General features: G+C 32.4%; 1 protein-coding gene across 2 annotated transcripts in view; it reads right to left on the reverse strand.

The window, feature by feature from the left end:
* Window positions 1-15,868, reverse strand: part of LOC134262156 (uncharacterized) — a 37,097-nt gene that overhangs the window by 14,647 nt on the left and 6,582 nt on the right. For both annotated transcript variants that reach the window (XM_062744547.1, XM_062744546.1), the window contains exons 2-12: window positions 12,828-14,326; window positions 12,000-12,691; window positions 8,763-8,944; window positions 8,478-8,645; window positions 5,230-5,397; window positions 4,516-4,637; window positions 3,865-4,014; window positions 3,535-3,714; window positions 3,102-3,239; window positions 2,206-2,329; window positions 341-591 (exon numbers count right to left, since the gene is read on the reverse strand). In XM_062744547.1, coding sequence (XP_062600531.1) covers window positions 341-591; window positions 2,206-2,329; window positions 3,102-3,239; window positions 3,535-3,714; window positions 3,865-4,014; window positions 4,516-4,637; window positions 5,230-5,397; window positions 8,478-8,645; window positions 8,763-8,944; window positions 12,000-12,691; window positions 12,828-14,326 — 3,674 coding nt within the window. The remainder of the gene's footprint in view (window positions 1-340; window positions 592-2,205; window positions 2,330-3,101; window positions 3,240-3,534; window positions 3,715-3,864; window positions 4,015-4,515; window positions 4,638-5,229; window positions 5,398-8,477; window positions 8,646-8,762; window positions 8,945-11,999; window positions 12,692-12,827; window positions 14,327-15,868) is intronic.

Here is a 15,868-nt window from a genome sequence, read left to right on the forward strand (position 1 = left end):
TTTAAAAAAACTTCTAATACATGTTTGTTTGAAAAAAACTATATATAATTAAAAACCCAATGTTTCTTTTAACTTTTGCTAATATTAGTATTTCCTGACTTTCAAAATAAAATCATAAATATGAAAAAAATGCAAATTTCTTTTTATAATTATGCTTATTGTCATTTTAAAAATGTGGGTGTTATCATTAATTTTGAAGGGGGATAAATATGTTACTATCTTTGATGTTTCCTAGGGTCTTCGTTTTGCCCTGTTCAGGATTCGTTTTATTTACTGGATATATAATACTGGTCGCTGTTTGTTATCTTCAAATTTTAATAAACCACAATATGGAACTTACTGTTCTTCGTTTCTTTTCGAGTTCAATCTGCGATATCCTGGATTTCATGTAGAACATACCCACTCTCTCTTCTGGAGTCAAAGTACCGTTTTCAGTGTATTCATACGCCGCATCTTCATTCAGAGCAAACAGATAGTTGACGTAGAGTCGGGACGAAGCAGTATCAGTCGCTGCCACGACGGTGTCAGAGGTGTTGGCAAGATCGTTAGGGACAGCATTTATCACAAGAGAGTCCATCAGTTGCATTATACCTTCAACGACAATAAAACACGGGATGGAAGGAAATTGTTGGCATCTTTGGAAAGAAATGTTTGGAACAAAAGAAAAATGTAGGTAAATCTACAATCGGGTTCATTTAAAAAGTAAAATTTTCTTGACTATTATTTATATATATTTACAGAAAAGCAGACCCATTTTTTTCTTCTATCAATAAATTTTTCTGCGCTCTCTACTAAAGGTATCCTACAGAGTTGAAAAAATTACTAAAATATTTCAGTCAATTTATTCAATTTGAATTTTAAAAAAGTGCCCATGATTATTGTTTTAATATGTAAAAAAGCTATAGTAACTTCACAAGACCGATACGCATGCATGACCTTTAAAAGTTAGACTTGTTTAGCATATGGATTGAAAATGCATGTTGGTTTTTGACATGGTTGTGTGTCTGTCTGACATTAAAAAATCTTGATCAACCCATAACCCAATAACTGGAGAGTTCAAACCTAAGTATGCTTTTGCAGATGCGCAGAGGTCTCAAAACTGGTTTAACGTTTCCACATTATGCCTGCTTCTAAATATCGTCTGCGATGTATCCCTGATGATTATGAAACGGTACAGTCTGATTTAAGATTAATATTAAATTATTTATTATAAGAAATGCTTTTTAACGCGACTCAGTGACGTAAAAGATTTCCATACGTTATGAGTAAACCTGATATTCACATTCTATTTTGAAAACTGCTATAAATTAATCTTTCTCGATTATACAATAACAGGATTATTTCAGATTTTCATTAATGATAAAAAAGAGATAAAAAAATCAATTGAAATTTACAATGAAAAAATAAACGACTTCTAGATTGCTAATGGGTAACTATTGTTACCACACAATCACCAATAATTTTATCCGTAAAGCCAGAAGTATCTATAAATCGGGTTTTATTTGCGACAGGCATCTCAGTTACTTGAATCTCACAAAGCTATTTCTTGAATATGAATTGTTTTTCATGTGCTAACACTGAAATATTTATTAGAACATGTATGAACAACACAAGCGAAAGATAAAATTATAGTTGGAACAACGTAAGCATGTCCTCCAACTTCGTTTTGGGTCAATAATGTTTTTTTAAGTTACTTGCCAAAAAAAAACTAATAAGAATATGTCTGTGTTCCAAATGAGAATTATCACATTTGTCTATATGCATCTACAAACTGAAAATAAATATATCATCATTTTACTTTATGAAATCCCGGTCATCAAAAAGAGATTTCTAAAATTACCGTCTTTAATATACTTAAAAGTACAAATGAGTGTCATTAACTTAATTATTTATTTATGTGTTGACTCTTAGTAATAGAATATAACCTTTACTAGAATAGTATCAATTTTTATATCTCTCTATAAATATACCTTTTTTATTTTTATATAATACGGATATTTTCAGAGGGCATGAGTATTGTAGAAAACTATTTTGTTCTTTATCACAAGTTAAATGATATAATATTGACGTCAACATTAAAAAAATACTTAATGCAAAATCATAAAAAGATAATGGTGATGGTATTGGTGATGGAAATGGTGAAAATTTTCAAAGTTTTAATACCACAATTAACTTAAATTACAAAATAACACAAACAAGAGCTACCAGAAGCAGCTTGTTCCATGGAGGAACTGCTGCTGGTAAAAATGGAGTCATCGCCGTGGTACTGGCGAGCAGTCAGATTTGAGAAGGCACCAGTAAGTTGTTTTAAGGCCTGTGAAGCATGTACCTAGAAATAATTTTAAAATTTGAAATTGAATTCACAATATCTACCGTATTTGTCAGTTCAATGTTTGCTTTTATTTCATTTCAAAATATTTTTTTCTCTGCATGAATCTTTGCTCTTGCATGAACCATTGCAGGTAATACTTGCACTGTGAATGGAAAATGTTGATCTTTGTCATGTTGGTTTTGAATTCAAATAATCGAGTTTTATTTCTGTTTTATTTCGTTATCAGTCTTTTTGCATGCATTGTGAAATCGATCATAAAAGTTTTCTATTACACATATAAATATTCCTTAATTTAAGAACTGAAAGCTTTGCATGAAGTATAAAATCTATATTTATTATTTCCTTTGTTTACACAAGAAATGATATCTGTTGTATATTGTGTTTTGGATCCTTTTTTAAAGTAATTTATAATAAAGAGAAATATTGGCGATTTCTTATTTATTCTGCAATTTCAAAGGAGGATATTTAACAGAAAATCGTTCTCCTTAAAGGCGTATTTCCATAGATCAACCAACATTTTGGTGAGTGCATCATAAGTTTTACTGTAAAATGAACCTTATTTACAATTTTTCATTTCATTTTGAAAGCTACTTTAAACAACTCCTTAATTTTTTCATTTTAAACTTTATTTTATTGTTTTCGGAAAGCTTCATTAAAGATTTGTTTTTATTTAAAAAAAAAAAAAGATTTTCTACGTTCCCGTTTACTTTGAATAAGGTATAATATGGAAAAGAACTCTCTAACGTGAGTCCTCTTCTGAATACTGTACCACTGATTCCTCTGAAATGAAATCTTTCTTCATCAGGGCATTGCCGAACGAGATTGAGGCTGTTTCTACCCAAGAATATGTGCTGGAATTTGTTCTTTGTAGCTGGTCTAACATGATCTGCGTGAGGTTAGTCAACGTCTAGAATTGGAGAAACATAGTTGTAAGTTCAAAAGTTCATATTCCATAAACACTTAACATTTTGCCATATAAAATCTTTGTTTTTATCAAGTTATCATGCATGAAGAATGAAAAATCATTATTTGATTTTTAAAAACAAGAAGGATTAATTATATTTACGGGATTATTTCTCGTAAATAAAATTAATCCTTCTTGTTTTTTGTTTTTTGTATAAAACGTTTTCTTTTAAATTTCAATGGAAAAAAATGTTTTACTGAATTCTTACAAATTTTGAAAATGAAACTCTGACCCTTACCTCTTGTACTTTCACCTGATAACGATTTTGTGATTGTTGCAGAATATCTTCAAGCATTGCGTCATAAGTAGCCATGACCTGTGTTCCATTAACCTCTTGGAGGTCAATCAGGCCGGAGTTCCAATCCTTAGGAACCTTATTGACTTCCACATCCGGGTACGAGTCATTCGCAACAATCGTCTGCAGGGCAAGAATGGTGATGGATAGTCATGATTACAACTGAGTTTTAATTATCCGTTTAAATTATTTTAAAAAATTCACTGAAGCTAACATCAGCAAATTTGAAGAAATATTTTTTTTTCAGATAAAACAGAAAACAGAACTACTCACAAAGTCCGTAAGTACAGAAATAATAGGTTCAACTGATATCATTAAAAGTTCTGGACTCCCGGTTTTTTGTAAATCTTCCATGACTTTCTGGTAATAATTATCTATAGTCGAGTCATTTGGGAATGTATGAGTTGCAAGGGGATTATTGACCTTAAATTTAAGAAGTAGAAGAAAGTGAATAAAGACAATATTCAATAAAAATGGATCGCGTCAATTTTAAAGTAATATATATTTTAATTTATGTCATAATATTGCAAATATAGGTAAACATAATTTTTTGCACATACTGGAGATTACGATTGTTTCCAAAAGATTATCCAATCCAATTCCAAAATACACATGTGAAACATTAAAGTCCTTTCTTTTCTTATTCAAAATTTATAGACCAGTGTCAGACATAGACACATGGTTTCCATGCTTTCGCAAAAGCGCATGACAATGAATCTGTTTAATTTGCAATTAATTCTTATTATTAAAAAGTAAAAGAAACAGGAAAACACCTGTATAAATTAAACATTGTGTTATTATGAGAAAAAAGTTTCATTAAGTTTTCATATCAAAAATGGAACCGATAAACAGCACATACATGTAAAAAAAAAAAAAACTGAAAAATGATAATATGCATTTGACAAAAATTTTATAAATACAAACCGTTACTGGTCGAGTATACGCCACCACTCCGTTGTATTTATCGTAGATATAAATAGTAACGCTACTGTTGTAATTATTGCTAGGATCTCCTATTCCAAGGTAAGCTTTGGCATGAGGTTCAGCTACAAAAAGAAGAAAAAGAAAAAATAAAAGTGTGTATCATGGTGTTGGTTTCAATTTGTTTAATTTTGCATGAATGTCTGCAAATTACAAATTTAATCAATTCAAGATCTGCACCTAATTTTTTAAAGCTGATAAAAACATTCTTCAAAAGTTTTGCACCATGCTGTCGTGAAATCGAGTGGTCAATAAATCTCAATTGTCTGTAATTCAGTCTGTCACAAAATATTTAAACTTTGTTTATGACTTTTGAAAGAGAAAAGACGGGACTCTCAAATTCCACTTTTGCATTACCTGCAACAAGACTTTTACAAAAGAACTATAATTTTTGACACGATGACCTTGATGTTTTTCCTACTTTCATAATTAATAAATACGTATTAACATTAGTGTTAACTCTTGTATGAGAAAGCCTGTGGCTAAATTTTTCGGTCATGCAGTTCGAAATATCACTTTTTGTTTTCCCGCGTTTCTCCTTCCCCTCAGTGGATATTCTGAATGAAAGTCTTAGAATAAGTTAGCGTTATATAAAAAAAGAAATGCGAAAAAGAAATCATGAAGATGTTCTCATATACACAGATCAAATAAACGTACTTGACTCTCCAAGATAAGATGTGACAAGAGTTCCATTTCGAAGGCTGTATTGGTAAATCTTATATGTCAGTGGAGCGGACACATCCACTGCGTCGTCCATTATATTTCTATCCTCCTCGTCTTTCCAGTCTTTACACTTGATTTCAAAGTAAGTAATGCTTGCTTCACCTAAAAACATGAACGTAATTAAAATAAGTAATGTTTGCTTCACCTAAAAACATGAACGTAATTAAAATAAGTAATGATTGCTTCACCTAAAAACATGAACGTAATTAAAATAAGTAATGCTTGCTTCGCCTAGAAACATGAACGTAATTAAAATAAGTAATGCTTGCCTCGCCTAGAAATATGAACGTAATTAAAATAAGTAATGCTTGCCTCGCCTAGAAAAATGTACAAAAATATGTCATGTTCACCTTGTCGAAAAACATTAACGTGAAAACTGTAATGCTTCTTTCGTCAAAAACTTGAACATAAAATATGTAATGCTCCTCTAGCCTACAACAAAAACATTTTCTCGCTAAAATCAAGAACGTAAAATATGTCATGCTTGCCTTGCCTAAAACCATGAACGTAAAATGGGTAATGCTTGCCTTGCCTAAAACATGAGCGTAAAATGTTTTATGCTTGCCTGGCTTACAACATGATCGTAAACTATGTAATACTTGCCTGGTCTAAAATCATCAATGTTAAATATGCAATGCTTGACTGGTATAAATTAAAACATGAAAGTAAAATATGTAATGCTTATCAAGCCTAAACAGGAATGTAAAATATGTAATGATTGCCTGGTATACAAAATATGAACGTAAAAAACGTTATATGCTAATCATTCCTAAATCATGGACGTAAAATATGTGTTTAATACTTGCTAGCCTAAAACACTGATGTAAATTATGCTTACCTCGCTTAATGACTTTAATGTAAAATATTTAATGCTTGTCTCGCCTAAAGATATGAACGAAAACTTTGTCATGCTTTCATTGCCTTAAGTTAAATCTTGATAAAAATTTGTATTTTTTCGAAAATCAAATGAAAGAGAAAGTAAATCTATGTAGGAAAAAGAAAGGCCATTATATGAAACTCCAGGAATCAATTTATATAACGATAAATTTTACAATAAAATTATTGATTGTATTTGCTAATTTGCTTGTTTGTTATGTTTACACTATATGTACTAAGTACATAATATTACTGAAAACATCGTTTTTAACTCTCTTTCCAACGAAAAAAAAAAGAATGATAGTATCAGCAAAGTTTAAAATTAAGGTGCTTAAATTAATGGACATACAATTATTGGACTTCGCTTTCAAGAAAACAAACTTAAAATGGGTCTTTATCAAATGCGTTTTACAAACAAAACATCTGTAGCCAACTAAAATAAAAACATCTATTTTCCCTCGGCTTCCTTGCCTCTTAAGTACGTCAGTTTAAATGGTGTAAAATAGAAATCGGCGATCGTGGATCGTAAATAAAGATCAAACGGACATCGTTATGAAGAAAATAATCGCTTAGTTATTGATTGATTGAAGGCTTAAGCTTCTTTTGTAAAATAAAGAGATAAAGGTCGAGAAAATTAGTTTTTTGCATTGAATGCTTTTGATTTTAAGTTCTTAGGGAGCGAAAACTTAACAGAAAATCTTCAAAAGGTTTCATAGAACTGAAAATTTTTCAAGGACTTCGGGCTTTCCTATTTAAAAACAAACAGTGGGTTTTTTTTCTAAAAATATATTCTTTTTCAAATCTGAGAGAAAAAAATATGAAATCCAATAAAAGAATGAATAAAAATTGGAAATTTAATTCCAATCGTTACATTTTAGGTCCTTCATGTAGAAAAAAATGAAGTTTAGAAAACAAGATCAGATATTAATATTGTATGAATTTACTTTAATAATTGTCACATCTATTATGAATTATGCTCAAGAGTTGGCAATAAAAATATGATAATTTGGTAGCGGGCGATCGATCTGATAAACCCAGGCATACAATTCAGTTATTGACTAAATATGTGCTTTTGCAATCTATACTCTAAGCCAGTTCCAGTTTTAGCTTAATGTAAATTGATTTTAAATCTTTTGGCTTCTTTACAAAAAACAGAAAAGTAACAATCTGCAAATGAAATCTAGAAGAAACTTGCCAGAGGGAAATCAATAAAGTAGAAAACAATTAACTGATTGTGTATTTCAGAATTTCTTAAAGCTTGCTATAAAATATAATATAAAGAGGTTGGGAAGCAAAGAAATTTATTGATTCCCTATATAAGTCCAAAACAGATTAAAAGCTTTCTTTTTGATCTGCTAATGTCTATGTAAAGATTACTGGGGACACTATTGGAGTGCTGAAATCAAAAATTTTTGCCGCCTTCATGATTCTCAAGTCGTCTTTATTAGTCATTAAAAAGCAATTTGTGCTGACAACAAAATAACTGTATAGATTTTTTTTTAAAGTTTCAACCAATTCTTTATGTGCATTTTTTTTATATTCACCAGACTGGTGCGAAGATGATGGGCGAACAAGATGTGAAAAAAGCGTTAAAATTATGTTTAAAATCACATGCACATTCTGAATTTTGTATTTAGAGAAAATTTATTATTGACATTTATGAAATTATGATAAGCAATACTTTTCTGAGAAAATGTTCTCGGAAAAAAATACAGGTACATTGTATGCTTTTTTTTAAAGTATTCTTGGATTCCGAACCCAAGTATAAAAAATCCAAACATAATTTTTCTTTGCTAGCTGGATATTTATGCGTTAACCCCTACACTACGTAACTTAAATATTTACAATGTATAAGGTATATTAGGTCGTAGCTTAATTTTTTGGTAACTAAACAAAAGCACAGGCACCTGACGTTAACCTTTTTTATAAAAAAAAAATACACTTCATACCTAAAATTAGGTAGGGAATATTTTTTTACTTAAAAAATAAGAAAAGTCAGGTGCCTGTGCAAAAAAGGTATATTTTTACGCATGAGGATAAACTTTTTTTAAAACAAGACACAAAAGCCCATTAAAATTAGAATTACAGTATGAAGGAATGATAATTTCTTGATGTGTTTATGCTATTTCATAGCTGAATAATTTCAATCTTTGCGAGATTTTTTTGCAAAATATAGAGATTTTACCAAAATATTATACATAAATTGGATAGAATATTAGTATCAAGGAAAACTTTGTTAAAAGTGAGATTTAATTTTACAAATTCATTTGTCCCACCATATAAATATCATTTTACAGACAACTTACCTATTTCAGGAATGATTTCACAAGTTCCTCCTCTCGGCGAAAAATTCACAGAAAATATTTTTGAAACGATTGCAGTTTTCCCATTCAAAGTTACGTTACATTTTATTCTAAGCTGCTGCCCATCTGGTACAACGTCTTTCTTTATTGCCAAATAACTCATTCCAGGCGCTAAAAGAAAGAGAAAAAAAAACTCTTGGATAGCTTATTTACGTAGGTGTCAAAGATTACTAGAAATGGGAACAAAATATAGTCTCTCTCTCTCTCTGAGCTAAAGTCAGAACTTACTTTGTGTTTCTATATACTTTTCTCGCCCTTCTGCACCGTTTAATAGAGATGAAAAATTGCCAGTGTTACTATATTCTTCAAAATCCCATTCATAGAGCGTGTTCGAATCGCAATTCGAGCATTTCACTTCAAAACTAGATACAGTATTTCTGTTGATTTTCTGCATACAGTTTCGCAAACATCTGGAAAAGCGTTAGTATTTTGTATACCAGGTAGATACATTGCATTGATATTTTAAAACAATTTCAAATGTAAATTATTCAAATTTTAAAACATATATATCCTTTTTGAAAGAAATATTCGTCATGGTAATAATTATTTCAAAGCCAAAAATTTGACAACTGTTTCAAATAATCCTTTGGGCGACTTTGTACTAAAGAACTTTACTAACAGTCAGGAGTCATTTTGATAAATATTTAATTTTCATAAGGTTCCAAAAATGTTGTTAACTAATGCAATTGTTTTGTTAGCGTTGAAAACTTGAACACTACTAACATATAGATAATTTTAATTTTGTCAGTTAACAATAATAAAATTGATGTCATCTAAGACAACTTTTTTTTTACTTTTAGCGTTGAAAACTTGACACTGGTTTGAATAATTTAAATATTAAAGAATTATTTTTTTAATCGCATTTCTGTATGAATTAAACATGTTTTTTTTAATTGTTATCAAGTATAGAATTCAACAGTCCTAAAAAAAAAAAACCCATCTTAAATGCAGTGTAAATTATCACATGTGTATACTGTCTGGATCTAACACCAGTTTAATTTATTTAAAATATTTTTTTCTTTTTCAATGTTACAGTGAACTGAATAAACCATGATCCTCATTGTTATTCAATTCTCTCTGACTTCAAAACAGTGTTTATCCAGTATTTATAAAAAAAATTATTTGCCTATTATGTTCATTTATGCAAATAATCTATGTTTCAAATACCAAATCGATATGTAACTAGTGCTAATTGTAACGGGGACCGTTTGTTTACCCAAACGCTCCCCAACTCCCTTTTGGTGCCATATTCCCTGTAAGCTTCATTAAATAAGACAAAGTCTAAGCATTTGAGACTTTAACAACGTTTACCCAGAAGTGTACCAAGTTCATTCAAATTTTTTGCATGCGTTGTGAATGCATGTGCGTAATGACCATATCATCTTGTCTACACAATCTATATATTTAAATACACTGAATATTAAAGTATTTAATCCAAAAGTATTAAAAATACACTCATTCAAATGTATTTTTGATTTTATTCATTTCACATGCACGCACATGCATACATGAGCATGGTGACAATACCTTCTTGTAGAAGTCCATTACATCTATCTATGTTCTAAATCCCACCCCGTTTGGTTGAAAACCAAGGGAGTTATAGCTGTTTAAATCTTAAGCCAATCAGATTGCAGCGCACGTACACGCACGTATATGCATGTGCATGACGACCATACCTTCTTGTAGAAGTCCATTATATATATCTATGCTCCAAATCCCACCCCGTTTGGTTGAAAATCAAAGGAGTTATAGCTATTTAAAGTTTAAGCCAATCAGATTGCAGCGCACGTGCATGCACGTGTTTTCATGATAATTGCTATACATCATGTTGTAGGATATCCTAATGCAATGTTAAAAATTTCAAAGGATTTTGTCAAAAAACAAGAAAGATATTGAGATTTAAGTTTCAGCCAATCAGAGCGAAGCGCACGTGCATGCGCGTGAGATCTTGCTAATTTGACCATGTCATATTGTCTTTGCTACTAATATATCCTTATATTATGAGTTTCAAAGCATTTCATCAAAAATGTAAAAAGTTACGTCTATATCAATTAAATCGGCCATTTTACGTGTTGCACGTGCACGCTCTTGCAAGCACGTGCGCGCAAAATGACCTTCGTTCCGCAAATCTACATATCATGCCTACTGACCCTAAAAAGGTTTTACCTAAGTCGGATGTGTAGTTTACAAGATCACTCCCGGACATAAATGTACCCAGGAAGAAGAAGAAGAAGAAGAAGAAGAAGAAGAAAAATAATAATAACTAGTGCTAATTGTAACGGGGACCGTTACAGATGTTCCCCAAACGCTCCCCAACTCCCTTTTGGTGCCATATTCCCTGTAAGCTTCATTAAATAAGACAACCTCTATGCATCTGAGATTTTAACAACATTAACAAAGAAGTGTACAAAAATCATTTAAACTTTAGCAACGCGTGCACATGTGAATGCATATTATGACCATATCATCTTGTCTACACAATCTATATTTTTAATATACTGAATATTAAAGTATTTAATCCAAAATTATAAAAAAAAAAATCGCTCATTCAAGTGTATGTTTGATTTTTCTCATTTCACGTGCACGCACGTGCATACATGAGCATGGTGACCATACCTTCTTGTAGAAGTCCATTACATCTATCTATGTTCTAAATTCCAACCCGTTTGGGTGAAAACTAAGGGAGTTATAGCTGTTTAAAGTTTCAGCCAATCAGATTGCAGCACATGTACACGCACGTGTATGCATGTGCATGGTGACCACACCTACTTGTAGAAGTCCATTATATCTATCTATGTTCCAAATCCCATCCTGTTTGGTTGAAAACCAAGGGAGTTATAGCTGTTTAAAGTTTCAGCCAATCAGATTGCAGCGCACGTGCATGCACGTGTTTTCATGATAATTGCTTTATTTCATGTTGTAGGATATCCTGATGCATGGCTATGTTCAAAATTTCAAAGGATTTCGTCAAAAAACAAGAAAGATATTGAGACTTTAGTTGCAGCCAATCAGAGTGAAGTGCACGTGCATGCGCGTGAGATCTTGCTATTTTCACCATGTCGTCATGTCTATACTACTTATATATCCTCACATTATGAGTTTCAAAGCATTTCATTTAAAAATAGAACAGTTGTGGCTATATCTATTATATTGGTCATTTCACGTGTTGCACGTGCACGCTCTTGCAAGCACGTGCGCGCAAAATGACCTTGATTCCGCAAATCTACATAACATGTCTACTAACCCTAAAAAGGTTTTACCTACATCGGACGAACAGTTTACAAGATCATTCCCGGACAAAAAAGTTCCAGGAAGAAGAAGAAAAATAATAATAATAATAATAATAATAATAATAAGAAACAGAGTAAAAACAATATGTTCCCCAACTTCGTTTGGGGAACATAATAAGAAACAGAGTAAAAACAATATGTTCCCCAACTTCGTTTGGGGAACATAATTACTTACATCAACTCAGCTTTTGGTGGGTCGTATGGAACGATTTCTACTGCCTGAAAAACTGAATCATTTCTCCGTACTGGCAAACCTGCTGAAGTTACATTTAATTTCTCCACTGTCACAATAAAAAGATAATAATAGCCAGCCTCAAGTTCTGTCGAAGGTATCGTGATTTTACCTTCCGTGAGTGAGGCTGTTGTCAGACAAGCTGGCCACACTGGGTTTGTCTCGTTGGGTGTTTTAAATTTACCCATAAAATTGGTCAAATCAGACAACTCTGAAAAAGAGATGTTGAAACATTGCCAAGTGAAATTGAATGGCTGGTCAACATATAGTTGCACTGGATCCCTGGATGTCGTGGCATCCACTGTCAGAATATCTTCCTGCCCATGTGTGATTTCGGAACCACCAACGATTTGTGCCACGACAGGGGGAGTGATGAAATTCACGTATATGAAGTCTTCAAGGACACCCCCTTCTTGGTCGGTCAAATTGACTCTCAGCACTAGCTTCTTCAAGCCTGCTTCAATGGCTTCTTTTGCAAAAGTAATAGTCACTCCATTAGGTTGATTTGCAGTATTGTTGTAATACTCGCGCAATTCCGGGTTCGAGGGATCGTTATGAGGAACGTCATAGAAATCCCACCAATATGTGCGGGAACTGTTCTTGCATAAATCGGACACTTCTACCTTTGCTGTGATCTACAGATACAAGTAAAGTTGTTTTTGTAATAATCAAAGTAGTATTTTTAAAAAAAAATTTCATGCAATAGAGGAGTGAATTTATATTCTATCAATATTTCATGATATTTATTAATATCTGGGGGGAAAACATTACCTGAACAATTTGTGTAATGGACACCTTCATAGGAGTGGATACGCTCTTCAGAGAAGTACTGAAAAAATCTGCAGAAGCAAAGCAGTCGGTGTAAACCTCAACAATTTTTGTGTATACCCAGTTTCGTAATGTGTTGGAACAGTTCGCGGTTACCGTTTTGTTTCCAATGCCAACGTATCGGTAATTAAATGTCTCATTTGAACCAAAATTAAATTCTGGGATGTCAAGAACAGAAACTTCGCCATCTACATCTAGGGTACAGTTAAGCTTGTACAATGGTGAATTGTTTGAATCATTTATGCGTAAAACGAGCTCTTGTTGGGATTCTGAAGTTGGAACTCTGTCTAAATGTAACAATTCTAAAGAGAGTTCGTTTTCAACCACTTGTATCCACGAGAATATCATTTCGCTGATTTCGGAATGAATTGTGACAGTAATATTGAAATAACCCGCGTTTGGATAAGTTCTTGGAATGTTCTGAGAAGAGCCCGGTGACAAAGTCAAGCTGACGTTATCCTTCTGGACCCCGTCTTCTTCAATAACTGCAAACAGATTTCCCATTGGAAACAATGTTCCGGCTGGAAGTGTAACAACCCAGGTGTCTGTCGAACCTTTCATTTTATTTTTAACTTGGTCAATTGTTATATTATGAACGGGATATTGCACTGTTATATCGTACGTCCAATTAAATGTGGATACAAAGTTCGAAAGGGTCAGTACAACTGTATATGAACCTGTTTCATTCAAAACATACACGTAAGAATATGTTCGGAGGACACCTTCACATTTTTGCACAATTAATGAATTGCTTACTTCTGTTGCAACTGACACGCTACTTCCCGTGGAGAGTGTAAAATTGAATTCCACTTCATCACCAACGTGCATGATTGGTTGAATGAGCCCACTAAAGTTGAATCCAGTGATTTCTTCCTCGTGAGCAATAACCACCCAACGTACCACAGATGAAATGGGATTAGAGAGAGTTATACGCACAGAATGCATACCAAGTTGATTGTTAACGTCTGCAGCGGTGATATTGTGTGTTGAGCTACTGTTGGTGACGTTGGTGCTTAAGAATACAGTATTGGTTGTGTTGCTGAAGATTTCTACGTTGACATCACTTCCGTTAACGTATGTTACGTAAAGTGTGGCAGACATTGGCATTGGTATGAGGGAGCCACCATTTTCGTCTCCAACTGTCACCCCATCTATTTCTTCTCCGACATACAAAGTTTTGTTTTCATAAAAGAACGTATTGTCAACGGAACAATATAAATGAATTGTTTGATACCCGGATTGAGCATATGCGTAGCTGACACAAGCAGGGTTGGTTCCATCTGGTTCCATCCACATTTGACCAGTTCCAACACCATGGTCAATTAGACAGGTAATATTGACACCATCGTCCAACTGCGGACAAAATTTCCCCCCGTTGTTTTCGCCAGTGGCATTGGCTTGCACAGACATGACGGTGGGTGTTGCACACCTGGCACCAACAACTGCAATACAGAAAGAAAAACTGTGTTGAATACTACTTTATAATGCAACATGGCGTGCATTTGTGTCATCAATGGGTATGTTCGATGAATAAACAGTTTATAACCCGTGACAGGCTACTGACAAAATTAATAAGCTGATACAAGGGTATTAGCAATACCGTCTTGCAATTTTCTATGGTTGAAATAAAAACAATCTATCGTTTTATACAAATTGTAATGGCATGTTTTCACAATGAATTGAAAGCGGATTTTTCTTTTGCCCGTTTCGTGACAAGGTGCACACGACGGGTGAGACCAATGTGCAGGGGATACCATCTCTTTCATGGCACCTGATCCCGACTTTGTTTTCATGGATCCGCATTTGCTTTGCTCACAGTTCGTATTGTTTTTTTTCCGGCCTTATGAGCATTATTGTTTGTTATGTTCACATTTCATTAAACATGATTTCTCAAATACCTCGGCGCAAAGTTAAAAAAAAAATACTGCTGTTGTAAAGTTACTCAAGATTTAAAAAAAAAAAAAGCAAATGTAGATTTTTAAAAAAAATTCAGAGAAAAAAATCTAAGGAATGATTGTGGGCAGACTTGTCAGAAATGATTTATAAAGTGAGATATAGAATCAATATTCCCTTGAAGTATGTGTGAATTAATTGGTAAAACTTTAGGTCCATGCTGTTTTACATTTACAGACAAACGTCTTTCCCTTTTGCAAACATCGTTATATTTCAAATTTCAATAACATATCTACGGAAGTCCATTTAGAACCTATCGAAAAATATTTTTGAATCCGATATAACGAATTCTCGAATTTGTTGTAACGAATTTAATTCGTTATAACAATTTCTTTGAATTCGTTATAATGAATTTAATCTGTTATAACAAATTCGTTGATTTTGTTATAACGAATTCAAAAATTTGTTAATACGAATTAAACTCGTTTTAACAGATTCTAAAATTTGTTGTAACGAATTGAATTCGTTTAAACGAATTTCATTATTTGTTATAACGAATTGAATTCGTTAAAACGAATTCGCCAAATCGTTATATCAAATCCATATTTATTTTTCTATAGGCCCTGATTATTGAATTTGATTAAATGAATTTAATTCGTTATAATAAACTTTGGAATTTGTTTAAACGAATCTATTTTGTTATAGCAAACTTTAGAATCGTTTAAACGAATTTAATTTGTTATATTTACATTCTGTGTATTTTTCCTTATGAAATTCATTAGAAATCCATGACGTTCAAATTTCTATAACACACGCGAAACCTTGTTACCGCGCGTTAGAACACACAGTAGGAACTATATGCATTTTCTATAATCTGGGAACACCAAAATGTACAATGTTTTGACTCAATTTAATTAAAAACTATAATCCTGTTAAATTAACGTGAAAATGCTACAAATGTTCGTTTCAAATTAATTTGTCACTTTTTTTCCTCGCAATGTTTGTTTGCGTTATTTAACTTTGCAACGTCATCTGACGTCACAAACGGCTCTTACGTCTATTAACCGCGTCAGTTTTGAAGGGCGTTAAAT

The sequence above is a fragment of the Saccostrea cucullata genome, unplaced genomic scaffold (assembly GCF_032062105.1).
Source record: "Saccostrea cucullata isolate Sc308-1 unplaced genomic scaffold, CSIRO_AGI_Scuc_v1 ctg1661, whole genome shotgun sequence".
Taxonomy (NCBI): domain Eukaryota; kingdom Metazoa; phylum Mollusca; class Bivalvia; order Ostreida; family Ostreidae; genus Saccostrea; species Saccostrea cuccullata.